We start from the raw sequence: 14958 nt of genomic DNA, 5'->3' as shown, positions 1-14958 counted from the left end.
ACGTTTCAAAACATCTCGGCTTAGAAACTATGGGGCCTATCCCAAGCGGTTTAAGAAATTACACAGGAACTGGTATACGCACTATCTAAATATCCATGTTTCAGAATTCACCGGTACCAGCGAAACGAACGCACCATTAGTACTTAAAGGAGTATCCCTATACTTGAACTTCCTTTTCACAGTTCCTTTCACCGATAACGGAGGATGGTAAAACATGAATATTTAGACAGAAAACATACTAGTTCCTGTGTAATTCCTTAAACCGCTTGGGATAGATCCTATAGTTTCTAAGTTAGGGAGTTTTGAAAAATGATTTTTCGAATTTTCAATGGATCATAACTCTGAAAGGAGGCATTTTTCGGCCCATGTTTTTTAGAACTTTTTTGTATCATTTCGTGTAAGGAATCGCCTCCCAAAGTTTGTCGGTGGAGTTACCTACCACCCTGTATATGTTATTGCTCAACATGCTTAGCTAAAGAGGATACCTTATTGTGGTGCAAATTGCAAGTTAATATGTCTCATAAATTTGCTATTTTAGATTGGTGAGCACAAAGTACCTCCCTGTTGGTAGGATATGTGACAGACATTACAGTATAATAAATAGCTGTATCCCGCCTTTTCTGAATTTGGCGGTTAGTCTTATCCCGTGTACTGTTCTCTTGAGACACTGCAGATTTTTTTTGTGAGAATTTCACGTTAGTGTGTCTCATAAATTTGCTGTTTTAAGCACAAAGTACCCCCCGTTGGTAGGAAATGTGATTGATATTTAGAAGTGTCACTACTAGAGGGCAGCATCATACAAAGTAAATAGCTGTTAGCTTTATCTTGTGTACTGTTCACTTCAGTCCCTGTAGATTTTTGTGAGAGTTTCAAATTTGTTTCTTTTGCGAAATATATTTAATCTTAACAGGTGGGCACGAAACACCCCCAGCTCCTTGGTAGTCCGCGTTACAAAAAATATCTAGGTAGTACGAGGGTTCGACTAATGCATGATGCTAACTTTGGTAGTTGTTAGTGAAGTTAACAACTGTTTATATCGAAAAAAAAAAGCTAACCTCGACTTTTCCGCTGGGATGTCCCAATACATTGGAAGAAATCAATATAAGAGAGAATGCAGTCTAATTTATCGCGATTTATCTTAATGTATTTGAACAACCCTAATAAAAAGTGGAGGTTGTCCTTTTTTGATATAAATCGTTGCTAACTTCCCTTCTAAATACGGAAGTTAGCACCACGCATTAGTCAAACTCTTAATACAACGCTGAAATGATTGTGCATAGGATCCTTTAGGCCTTATGCAGAGTCGTTCTGACGCGTAATTATTAGAAGCAGGAGTTTTTCGCAAGTTGCGAAATCGCGAAAGTTTTCCAACGAAGCCGAGAGTTGGTTTTACAACGAACTACGTCAGATTGAGTAAGGAAATACAATTTTGGTATATATCTTGAAGTCCAACGAAATGCAATAACCGACATTTTGAGCGAAATATGCCACAAATAGCGAATTTTTAAAAACGTCAAATTCAGTTGTTAAAATACAGAAATGTTTTCCTTTTGCAATTGGCAATGCTGATTACTACTATCGTTTCAAGTTCATAGCTGATAGTTGTGGAATGTAGAACATTCAGTGTTGTGCAGTGTGCGAATTGAAAAATTTTCCCAGGGGGGGATGAATTTCACCCATATGCGCACCCAGTCCTCCCCCCATATATATATATACACTAACAAGTACAAAACAGTTGAGATGTGAGATCTTTCATAAATTTTCACTCAAGTAATATTTAGGTTAGCTACGCAAAGTAGACCTACTTATCTTTATGTCCACTTAAAAATACTCCAGAGGGGGAAAAAGTTATCCCTGCCAGGGATAAAATTTTTCTTCTCCAGGGTGGGAAAGATTTTTGTCAGGGGGGGAAATCCCTGGCATCCCCCCGCCAATTCGCACCCTGGTGTTGTGGTAATATTGTTTAAAAGATGCGGGGAAAAGTCCCTTTTAAACTTACATGCCTTGAGGAAAGAAAAGCAGAAATTGAATGAAATGTACGAAAACCTTGGAAAATTACGTATTTATTCACTCATTTGTTGAGTGCCTCTCAAATCCTGATATAAAGACTTCGTACAAACTTGTTGTTCACATGCCATGATTTTCAAAGGAAATTGCAATATATGAACCTATGTATGCTTATTTCCATAAGAGTTTGAAGGAAGTTGTGATGCAGAGTCAAGAGGGCAATATCAGTGTGATCGATATTTTACTTGCACAGAGAACCAAAGAGGAAGAAAATTTAAATTTCAGTAACTTATGCCTATTTTCAATATAGCTTTCAATAACGAATACTGAGTGTGATTTTTCTTTTTAAATACAGTTTGATAATGGAAAGTTACAAATGAAAGAAGAAAATGCTGAAACGTGCAACATGCTGCATTTTTCATCAGAATAATAATTTGCAGACGAGATATGCAAGAAGATAGCTACTGCACTAATGTATTTTATGTATGTTTTTTTCCCTTTTTTGCATGTGTATGTGTTTCTGTTGTATAGCTAATACAATGTATGGGGTTTTGTGATGGCAATCGTGAAGATACTGTGCTAGTGTATTTTAAGTTTTTGGACTTGTAAAAGAAAAAAGAAATAATTTGTTGTTAGTAACTGCATAAAGAATAACTTCATTGTTCTAAGTAGCATTATTGATTTATTGCTTATTACTTATATTGGGCTTACACTAGAATTTGTATAATTTATATTAGAGTTTGTAAAATAATTTACTTAGCGACAAAATCAGAAATTTTATATCTCAAAATGCAACAAAATACGAAATTTTTAATTTCAAATGCGAAATGTTTAATTTCAAACTACGAAAAACTCCTGCCCCTAGTGATTAGTGCCATACTAAATAAATCGACTAACATACAATTGCTGCAGTAGTCAGGCCTTTAGTATGACGCTAATCATGCGTCAAAACTACTCTGTATAAGGCGGTTTATGTTTTCTACACATGCAGATTTGTTTTATGTATAAAATTGAAACGTACCTAATTAAACAGTTCATTCCAAATATACAGATCTGTCCTATATATAAAATTCAAACCTTTCTATTTAAACAATTCATTCCTCGAATATGCTCACACAGAATCCTTAACGCTAACACTCGTGAATTAAAACTACTACCGTAATGTTCTTGTAGCTGTAGACTGCTCATCTGAATCACATATCTAACAAAAAAGTGCTGATGTTATGCGGATTTAGAAGGCGACTGACCTTTGTAAGCTTCAGCTATAGTTGGATGACAGGCATCAATCAACCGGATGTTGTATTCTAACACTTTCAACAATGCGTTTATAGTCCCACACCAACTGGGTGGATAAAGAAATAGGAATCATTAGATGTCCAAATGAAGGAACTTTCATTGCAATGAACTTTAACAATAAACGTGTCATAACACAAAAAAGGCCATTTGTATCATTGCCAAGAAATTGACGCTGAATTTTTGTTACCAACTCAAATGAAATAGATTAGACAGTACAACGGTGTACTACGAAAAACTTACTCCAGTTATTTTTTTCCAAAGGTTTTTAAGATCTACTTTCTTTTATCGTTTTTATCAATTAGCCTATTAGCATTATTTTCTTTCTCCTTGGGCCAGGTGTTCCATTAAGGAGTTTAGTTTACCAATCCCCTTTATACAGGGTGTCTCAAAAGTCCCCTGACATAGGGTAACTCTTATTATTAGAGTTAAAACCAAATGTAAAAGAGAAAACCATCTCCAAACGATGTTTTCAATCTAAAGTGAAGGAATTTTTAAAATCGGACGAGCCGCTTGAGCTGTACACTCTTTATGCGCCCCATGTTAAATGAAAATGCAACGTTGCCATTTACCCACAACACAAGTAAATGAACTTTTTGTTCGAAATGGGAGCTGACCATTGACACGTTAAAATAAATGATAGCCAATTCACTCACTTACGTTGTGGGTCGAGGTAAATGGCAACGTTGCATTTGCATTTAACATTGGGCGCATAAAAAGTGTACAGCTCAAACAGCTCGTCCGATTTTAAAAATTCCTTCACTTTAGATTGAAAACATCATATTCCTTCTTACATTTTGTTATAACTCTAACAGAGTTACTCTATGTCAGGGGACTTTTGAGACACCCTGTATATTTACTCCGTCTGTCCGAGAAACAAGAATATCTCCAGAACATCATTTCTTTTAAAAATATTGAAATTCTAGTTCATTTCAAAGAGAACGATTCCCCATATAAAGTCTAAAAAGAAATAAAGATGGCGTAGGTTACTGAAGACTGGAGTTGGGACCGTTAAAGACTTGGATACAGTCGATATTAACTTAAACGACAGAAAAGTAAATAGATTTGAGTTTAGCGTTCCTTTCAGCAGCGAGGCTATATGAGACGTTAACGTGGAATCCTAACCACATGAAGTCTCGCTAGGAAACAGAGCTGGATCTCTCACGCCAAAGGCGCGTACACTATTGACGTAGCCACGAGAGAGCTCTCAAATTAAATGCAAAAAATAATAATTACTATAAATGTCCTTACGAAGAAAAAAATAGGACAGAACATTCTATATTACGCAGTTTGATTACCTCCTCATGTCGCTATCACCGTAGTTTGATCGTTACTTACAAAATATCGTGACGAGTCAGTGTTATCTGTGACGGTGAGAAGCATCCTGTCACAATCGCGAATTCAACTTAGAAATCAACCTGTAACAATGTATGAACTCCTGCATTCGATTTTCCGCTTCCGCAGCAAGCAGTCCATTTATCATCAGTCAAATCTTGTTTGTTACTCTTGTGCGCTTGAAAATGTAACTTATGATTGTCTGGGAACGCCATACATCATAGAATTCAAACAAAGGTAGAAGGAAATAGAGAAAGTTTCAAACTTAAGAGAAAAAAATCTTGATATATTAGATTTTTTTAAATTAAGGAATAGTACTTGTATACACATGAGAGTTAATCATAGCAATACACTTAACTCAGCGTTCCCATCTTTCATTCTGTTTGTTGAATTGCACTATTACTTATTATTATTTTTGGTTATGTTAATGTTCCTAGTAGTATTGTCCACGACACGAGACATTTCTCGTCTAGTCTCAGAAATAAGCCAATGAGTCGAGACGAGAAGTACACTCATGTCCAAAATTATTGTCGCATGTCTATAAATAAGTTGCTGGAGGAATGTAATTTGATAACGAATTCGCCCGGTATTTCTTATAACATTAATATGTGTATAAGCGGCAAAGACATGTGTGTGACAAATCTCATGTCAAAAGAGCAGTAAATAAGAACAATAATACGAAAACAAAACTTTCTTGTCCACTTAGCAGCATTTTCTTTTACTCATTCTAATTTTCGTATTTATAATTCTTTCCCTATGAAATTTACCACAAATATACATTTCCCGATTATACACATAGTATCACTATTAAAAGTACCGTGCAAAATCATTATCAAATTATATTCTTATAAGAAGACAGTTATAGATATGCGACAAATATTTTGGACATGAGTGTACATGTTGAAATTCGAGAAATTTTCTAAGTCCTTGATCTCAAAATATTGTGAATGTTACATTATTCATTGTTAGAAATCTATCAATCGGTAAGCTGATTGTACGAACACTGCGAAGACCTTTTATCAACATCTAAAGATATGCAAGTCACAATATATTGCAATAGTAAATATAATCTCAATGTTGCTACATCATACCCTTCGCTGATGTAGAGAAAAATTCTGATAACTTCTAGATGAAATTGAGGGAAAAATCAGGGCATATATTTTCAAAGCGGAAATTTTTTCAAGAATCTAGACGATACGAGAGAGAATTCTTCTAGAATGGAGATGAGAAAGGAAGGCCTTATTTTTAGTCTCATCTCGTGGGCAACATTATTGGCTAGGTTTGTGATTAGTAATAGGTTTTGAAGAGGACACTAGATATATTGATAGGACTAGGGGAAAAGGTGATCTGAAAAGGTGAGAGGACGCATCATGTCACGGCGTCCCCTGTGCTAATATTCGTATAACTTTTAGGAAGTGGAGGGATGACATAGATAATTTCTAGAAGTCGGGGAACGACATCCTACCGCGGTCTTCCTCAACCCCCGATAGACCAAAAATGTTTTTCGATTGATTGGAATTTAACGTTGATGGAACCTTCGGACTTCACATATTACCATCAGCCTCTCATAACGAAGGTGATAACAATAACCATTTATACCACACAACAGCAGAATTAATATTTAGCGTGAATCAATGAGCTCGCGATACGTTATTGCCAAATTTCCGATGAGAAGTTTGTTTTGACAAACGAATGTTGTGCCAATGTATTCGCCTTACTAGTAACTAAGGCTCGGAAGTTGAAGACCTAAAAATTGCCTAAAAAGGACCTATAAAAAGGCTTTAAAATATGTAAAACAAAAAAATCTGAAAACTAGAAAAAGACGTAGAAATAAGATCCAATTTAATTAGAGGTACATATTTAATGGATATAATACTTAAGAAATACAAACTTCTGGTGGGTTAATAGTTTGTCCTTCCACAAACTGAAGTACAAACTAAAATAAGGAAACTTCCCCACCTCACTCCCCTTGCTGGAGGATATTGTTACGCCTCCTTATCTGACTTGAGATTATTGCAGATGTGGCCTTATCAGTCCAGTCGTTGGAGAATGACTTTATCTTTTGAATTTTCTTTACTAAGGAAAAGATGTTTAAGAGGTGGTGGTGGTGATTCGAGTCAATGGCCAGTAAATTTATTGTCGAAAGATGGAGTGAAAAAAAAAATGTTAAGACCTATAAAAAGCTTAAAAAACCAATAAACAAAAAACGCCGAAAAAAGGTAAAAAAGGACAAATAAAATCCACCATTTTCTGGCCTACAATGATCCAAAATGAACATATACAGTACTATGTTAAGCTTCGTTTTCGGGCACTCCTAAAAAAGGATTTTCCTCGACTTCCGGGCCCTACTAATAACATATAGCATGTCGACCGCGTAGAGGTTAATTCTTTCACTAATTAGACCTACCTTCTTATTGTTCTGCAAAATATTTGCATTGGGTGATATGTAAATACCACACTTGGCATAGGTGAAGTTAAGCGGCGGACCACCTGAAATAATTATTTAAAATTATTTATTTTATTCAGTAATTTTCTGCATATCGTTTTGCAAAATATTTAGACTGGGGGACGTAAACTAACTAACTAACTAACTCTTTGGCCTACGGAATCCGGAGGTTCAATGCCGCGTTCACAAAAGCTCTCCACTGACTTCTATCCTTAGCTAACTGCATCCAGTTTCTACTGTGTATTCCAATCTCTGCGAGATCCATCTTAATATTGTCCTCCCATCTGCGCCTAAGTCTTCCTAATGGTCGTTTTCCGATTGGTCTTCCAGTCAAGACTTTGAAAGCGTCTCTACTTTCTTCCATTCTAGCTACATGACCGCCCATCTAAGCCTCCTAGACTTGACGACCCTAACAATGTTGGGTAAACCATATAAATTATGTATTTCCTCGTTATGAAGTTTCCACCATTCCCCATTCCCGTTCCTCTTGGGTCCGAATATTCGGGTGGGGGACGTAACAGGACCTTATTTATCGCAGGCGAAGTTTAAAACGGCACCAGAAATAATTGTTTAGAACTCAGAATTATTTCACGATAGAGCAGGGTAGGTTAGGGTCGGATAGGTTAGATTTGGCTAGTAAGGTATATCCTTGTTAATCCTTGTATGTAAGGTATAATATATTAGGTTAATCCTTGTATGTTGCATTTACAAGTTCGTTAATGTGGGTTTTGCAGTGGTATGAATTCCTATAGCGCTTGTAATGGTCTCAGAAGTAATGCTACATTTGTAAATATAAAATTGAATTTTTGTATACAGTAAAGAAACACTACGCCGACTGAAAACAATATATAATACAATCCTCTATGGTATTCACTTACTTATTTTAACCGTCGTATTGTACTATTAATGATTTTAAGCCAGCTACCATACACGTTTATAAGTCATTTAGGGGGGCCAGGAGGGGGCAATCGCCCCCCCAAGAGTTTGAGGAATAAATATATTTTAATCGATTGTCTACTAATACACTAGTACAAAACGCAAAAGTCTTATGACGACGGTGCTCTTGCCCCCCCTCAAGCGAAGTCTGAAATGACGCCCCTGTTATAAACTTATACAGCTGTGTTGCTTACTATATGCTTACTTGGGCAAGGGTATACAAGATGGCGGCATGTCTACTTGGTCGACCCGTAACTCCTGAAGAAAAGCAATGTATTGGCGTAAACTGTGTAAAAAAAATGTAAATAAAACATTGAATCTACTACATTAAATGTTTGTGAAGCATGTAATATAAAGATTCAAAACAAAACTACAATATTAACACGATCAAGATCGAAAAACATTCAAACGTATTCATGTGCTTCGCAAACAAATGACGATCGAGTGGAAAACGACACAGTAAAGGGAAAGTGTTTTAGCTGCATTAGGACAGTACATGAGGTTTCGTCTTTGAAAGAAATGGTACACCTTTTGCTTAGTGATGTGAATACATTAAAAAGTAAGATTCATGACATCAAGGAACAACAGGAAGGAAATACAGTATGATTAAAAGTGATGAAGTGCAAGTGCAAGGAGAAAACATGAGTTCAAGTATGGTAAAAGCGAACCATTGTGACGGCAATGTTGAAACTAAAAAGGAACTCCAACCAGTGGTAGAAAGTAAGTTACAGTAGACCCAGAAAATATTCTGATGTGGTTTCAAGTAGTTCAGTTGTATGTGAAAACAGATCTAGTGTGCTTGAAAAAGTCGAAAGTGAAGTAGATATTAGGTCAAATGTAAATTAGGAAGGAGGAGGCGATGTAAATGCACATTTTGATGTGACTACTGACAATAAAACTGTTCATGAGTTACTTAATCTACTCAGACAACATAATCTTCAAGTGGTTAACCGTAAACCGACTACAGGCACAGCGTGCTTAGATAATGCATTTACCAATGTAAAAACGGAATATTTAACCAGTAATGTATGTCAGTTTCCTTTCTCAGATAATGATGCCCTGCTAGTCAATCTAAGTAAAACAAAAGTAGAATCCTGCAATTACTTTTGCACAACTGAACACAACCAAAAGCGGGCCTAATTCCTTAGCCATGTGTAGTTTTTGAGATCTAGCATAAAAATATTTAAATTTTTCCGGGCGACGACCATCGTGACCCGCGTGCTTTTTTCGCGTTTTTACCACGTCCTCACTTTTTCTCCATGTAACATCAGTCATGATATTTTTTTTTTGCAATAGTTTATTCACCTTCAGGATTATTTTGTGGCCTACGCAGCAATTTTTAGCACTTTGCCCTCCTGAGATATCACGCCCCAAACATAGTATCAAAATCACAAACTTCAACTTTCGGACTCCCATAAATCTACGATATCAGTAGTATCATAGCTGTGGATATTTCTACAGACTCTTTACATCCAATAGTATTGAGCACAAAACTTATGAACCTCCCACTTTATGCCACTCTAAAATACAACCCCTTTAAAAGTGTAATTTTCTGTACCTTTTCTGGTAATTTCATGTATTGGTTTGCAACCCTGCATATTTATTTAGAAGCAAAAGTATATGTTCTCCGTGTACCTCAATCTCTCCTCTAAACATTCGTTTTTGTTTAGAGTGCGTGTGATACGTACGTCCTGAGCAACTGAAGTTTTCGTAAACGCTTGTAAATGAAAAAAAAAAAAAAGAAAACTCAGTCGACAATAATGATGGCAGTCATTCAGGAACACTTGTACATACGACAACGTGAATGATGTTATTGACCTTCTCATACACAAGGTTCATCACACTCAAAGTTTTATAATTTTCGGAGATGGTCGAGCAACCATTTTCATCACATCGTCAGCAACGTTGCTGTAAGCAGGTTGTCGATGTAAGAGCAGGATTCAAAGCCAAACACCAATTCGGCTGCCATGCACAGTAGCTATCTCTCTCTCTCTCTCTCCAGGTGTCTGTGAATTTCGATATGTCATTTAAGGATTTTTGAACTATAAAAAGGGATGTGAGACTTAAGAGATGGAATCTTCATTAAAATGTAGTTGAAAGGCAATAAAGATTTTCGTAATATACTTGGTTGGTTGGATTGAGTGTAGCGTCTCTTTCAGCACCGAGGTTATATGAGATTAGGACCAGCGGCTTAACGTGAAATCCGAGGAACAATCTCCCACCGGGATTTTTAATATACTTTTTTGGTTGATTTTATTTGTTGCAATTGTTTTTAATGAAATTATCATAAGTTCCAATCAAATGTTCGGTGTTACTATGTGAAACCATATGTTTATTATTTGTAAATTCTCAATGTGATATGTCTTCCTTTTTTCTTTCTCCTACAGATCTTCCGATTTTTCTTTTTTTTTCCTCTCTCTATCTCTCTCTGAGAAATATGGCAACCCTAGCAATGCATGACACAACGAATGGAAAATCAAATTTGACTACAGCTTTGAGGTGTTTAAAGGTAAACTCTGAGCTTTTGATCAGTGCCGATAATTTAACAATTGTTTCTCAAGTTGTGGTAATGAACACGTGACTATTGCTGATCAGCAAGATATTACATACAAGACTACAGGTAGGCCCGTATGTTCTAAAATTTAGATATTCTTTAAAACTGTATTTGCTATAGAAGGTATGATATGGTCCGTATATCCAAAGGAAGTTAGTATCCCAGTTTAGGGGGAAGGGGCATGCGTACATTCATGAAATAGTAACTTATGTTAGAAGGAAATACACTTTTATTGCCTTAGAAAGTGTATTTTAAGGGAGGAATTGAATTACTGAGCGCAAATTAATTTTAGGAGGCCAGATAACAAAACACCAAGCAGTTTCTGCTAAGTGGCCTCTAAAAGTACGAATGCTGTCTAACAGCATAAGTCCAAGAGTGCAGCAGAGTTGTCCGCGCGGTGTCTCGGGGGTGCGCCCGCAGGTAATGGATGCGTTAGGAACGGTAAGTAGGAATAGTTTCGGAACTGCGGGATCAATGCAAAGTTAACCTAAATTAATTAATCTAGGGTTAACTGCCGTAGATAGTGGCCCCAAAATACAAAATTTCCGGACAAATGAACAGAATCAGTCTAAATATAATAATGAGAGTAACAAACGTTAAAAAGGTCATCACTGTAGGATGTTTAATAAGGGAGAAAACGTAAGTTAAATTGTAGACTGTATGTATTCGTGGATTGATTCACTATGAGGTGAGGTGGCAGTAGAGTATAATCTGACAGTGTTTCAAATCCACTATGTTATCATATTAACTAACTTAGGATATGTACGCTGCTGTATTATTATGAGGGTCAAGGTGAAACAAAAGACAAAACCAGCCCTGCGGGGCTTCTAGCTCCATTCGCTCGCTGACACTCGCTCAGCTATGTTTCCTAACGTAAGTAAATCACTTTTATCAGTAAAGTTGTGTAAGGAAAGTGGACTAAATACCACGTGGCATTACGTCACGCTCGGGTGGTGCTACTTCAATGTAAATTTAACATCACCCTTTGGGAAGACATGATATTTAATCAGCCGCATTGGTTTAGTCATTAATAAGTAGTGTGTAGTTTGCAAAACTTGACAGTTCCAAGGTACTAATTCTGCGCAATATTACTATACTGATGTATATGGATGTAGGAAAGAGTAAAAGAAACATGAAAATAAGAAATATTTGTGGTTAGTACCGAATAGTGAAGGCCAGAAATGAAACAGGGGTAATTGTATGTGAGATATATGAAAGTATGAACAGGTAAGTTGTAATACAACGTTGAAAACAGATTCGTGTGGGTCTTATCCGCGGCCACCATCTACGGCAGTTTAGCCTTAATCTAATATAACCTAACCTGAACCAACAAAAATACAGGAAATGTACCGAGAAAGTAAGAAATATTGACAAAAGTGCACTTTATGCAGAACAAGTGATTTTGTCACGTTGTTTATATGACGAAAGGTAGGAGTAAGTAGGGTTAGCTTACGGTTAGAGAAGTTTGGACCCATTTTGTTAAAATTAATAGAGTGTAACTGCTAGTTATTGTATCGGTTCCTATGATGTTTGCACAAAGTGACTCTTACCGAAATTTTAACTCAAAAAATTCTGGCTCCCCAAATCCAAAAATATGCCCCGTAAGTATACTGATATACAAGGATAATGGATAAACACTTCATAAGTATAAAAGCACATGCTTTCCGTGTGGCATAATTTTACCCGCCTCTATGATCACTTTGTACACTGCTTTTATATACCGCTGCACTTCATCATGTCTTCCTTATACGTGGTAAAGAAGATACTTTGCATTTCATATTATTTTCTACCTTATTATTATATGTGTGAGAAATAAGATCCCGAAATATTTTGATTATTTATATAATCCTATTGTGAAATCAAGTAACATATTTCTTCTATAGATTTTAAAAAATTACGCCCCCTTAAAATAGAACAACACCAAAGAAAATTTAATATATCGTAACCCATGTTTCCATCTTTGTAATTCTGCTCGAAACATTGAGTGAAAGGATAATGTTAAACCCTTATAAAATATACATCAGTATGAATATGGAATTGAAGGATTCAGACTGAAAGAAATTGCGTTACCTCAGTGAAGAGAAACATTTTGGTTCACCAAACTTCGATGTCTATGAAAGGTAGTAATTATTCTTGTTTATTACCCGAACGATATAAGAAACATTCAGAATATCATTCTACCTCTTGGGAGGTACCTTCAAGTGCGGATCAAAATTCCAGACGCCTTTCTCCTGTGGCCTATTTCCTGAAACTACTAGCCTTGTAATATATTTCTTACAAGTCGTAAACTATCGTGAAGTAGAAATACTAGAATAATAGCTTAAGTCATCCTAAATACCAATGCTGATATCTATAACTTGTTACAATTTTACGGTATATAAAATTGCAAAATATAGTTTACTTTGGAAAGTTTTATATTATTACTAGAAGACTACACTAGTTCTATTAAGTTTTCAGAACTAACTGACAATAATTTGATAGAACTTGTATCAAATAGAATCCAATAATATTTTTCTGGACAAAATCTAATATTTAATTTATATAGCCGAATTTTGTTTTAACCAAATGTTTATAATTGAAAAAGTTATTTTTATATTAATTCCAATTCCAAATTCCACTGCAGATTTAGCCAACACATCGAACTTCTTTTTGTTTAATTTTATTCCAATATGTGCCTTTAGCCCATTATAGACGAACAAATATTCCATCACATATTGCATCAAATATTTCATCAAAGTGGAATTTGAACATGTATGATACCAAGTTGTATGCAACTTTTGAGTTGGTTACAACATTTGATACAACTGATCTAAATTAGAACTTGTTCTATTTCTATCCAAGATAATAAAATATATTTATCTGCACTAATAATAACTGTATACAAGCTAACAATATATTTTTTATATTTACATAAAATAGTGTATTTAACGTTTCATTTAGAATAAATTTCTGATTAGCATATTTGTTCCAAAATAAACATCGGACAGCTTGACAACAATATCTTTCGGGTCTTTAACGATTTTGAGCAACAAAGTAAAATCTGTAGATAATGTTGCTACCACTCCCAAATTTACCGGCATTAGCCATGACTTCCTAGAATTTATATTTATCCAAACTGAATTCAAAACATTCTTCATGAACATAGTCAAAGTGGTTCTCAGCCTCCTAGGATGTCTCTACTTCCGTCTTATTGTGTGTTATAGAAGAAAAATCTCGTCCAGTTCTTTACCAGGAGGTAATGTGCCTAAGATCGATGACACATTCCCGCGCTGGATGGCGATGCTGATACGTTGGAAAAGGAATGCAGTAGCTCGGGGGTCACCAGTTTTGATTGCTATTCGATGACCAACCTCATTAATGAAATTAGATCCTTCGTGACCCCAAGACCCACTAGTTTCTATTGCTACTGTTACAAACCAATATTTGTCCAATAGGTTTGAGTATTTTAGTCTTTTGTCTGATTCTCTGTGAGCGGCGACGAGACCTGCCTGAATTGAAGAATGGGATAAGTTGGAAGGAGCAAACGTATCGGAACATGTGAAATCCCAGACCAGTGCCTTTCCATTTTTCCACGGTACCAAAGTCATGCCATCAGGCCTTTTACCATCAGAGCGGCAACAACCATTTGGTTCTTTTATTGAAGGAACTCCCGCTGAAACGAGGGCTCTACAAATAATGTCGTTTACAATATGATGTCGAGATTGTCTTCCCGCACTTTTTTTTACATGAAAGACCATGTAATCCTTTATTATCAACATATGCGTTGCAAGCAGGACAAAAGTGAGGCTCACAGATATTAGCACCTAAGCGCAGAGCTGTAGCAATACGAAAGCTCTCATTAGAAAGGTGTAGGCCGAGTGTGTGAGAAGGTAGGGCTTGAAGCCATGCTCCGTTTTTGGAGGAGGAGACAGCTAACAGCCTGGCTTTGTCATCTGGGTTATTGGTTGATGATAGGAGTGAAGATAAATGAAGCTTGACTATAGGTTCATCCCAAACAGACTGAACATGTCTTTTGTCGTTAGATGGGGGATCCATTCCAACCAGACTAGTCCATTTATCGATGCATTCTTGTGCATCTCGAATCGAGTCTAAGTCAACCTCCTGTTGAAGAAGAGATCCAATTAGTTCTCGTGAGCCATAGAATGATGCGAGGAAAGAAGGTATGGCGATATCCATGGCTCGACGAATCCCAAGGCCCCCATTCTCCACGGGTAAGGAAGCTTGTAACCATGAACTGTCTTTCAAAGAACAGTTTAGGATGGATTCCAGTCCTGTTCTAAGAGTGTGGTCGAAATTGTCAAGTAATTTATCATCCTGCCAAGAAGGGGAACAACGAAGGAAATACAGTAATCTTGGAAGTGAGAGTGAAGCTCGTAGTAAATAATAG

The 14958-nt window shown here is 36.2% G+C and overlaps 1 protein-coding gene across 2 annotated transcripts in view; it reads right to left on the bottom strand.

The window, feature by feature from the left end:
• The window catches only part of LOC145671130 (kelch-like protein 17), a 291534-nt gene extending 278759 nt beyond the window's left edge, over window positions 1-12775 (bottom strand). The window contains exon 1 of one of the 2 annotated variants that reach the window (XM_081739927.1): window positions 12642-12775. In XM_081739927.1, coding sequence (XP_081596053.1) covers window positions 12642-12659 — 18 coding nt within the window. In that variant the 5' untranslated portion in view covers window positions 12660-12775. Of the gene's footprint in view, window positions 1-3028; window positions 3051-12641 lie in introns of those variants that run through there. The other variant, XM_081739928.1, reaches the window with a different exon arrangement.
• Between the last annotated feature and the right edge of the window lie 2183 nt (window positions 12776-14958).

The sequence above is a fragment of the Thermobia domestica genome, chromosome 15 (genome assembly GCF_964235325.1).
Source record: "Thermobia domestica chromosome 15, izTheDome1.hap1.1, whole genome shotgun sequence".
Taxonomy (NCBI): domain Eukaryota; kingdom Metazoa; phylum Arthropoda; class Insecta; order Zygentoma; family Lepismatidae; genus Thermobia; species Thermobia domestica.
Note: the sequence above shows the minus strand (reverse complement) of the source record. Positions and strands in the feature narration are given on the sequence as shown.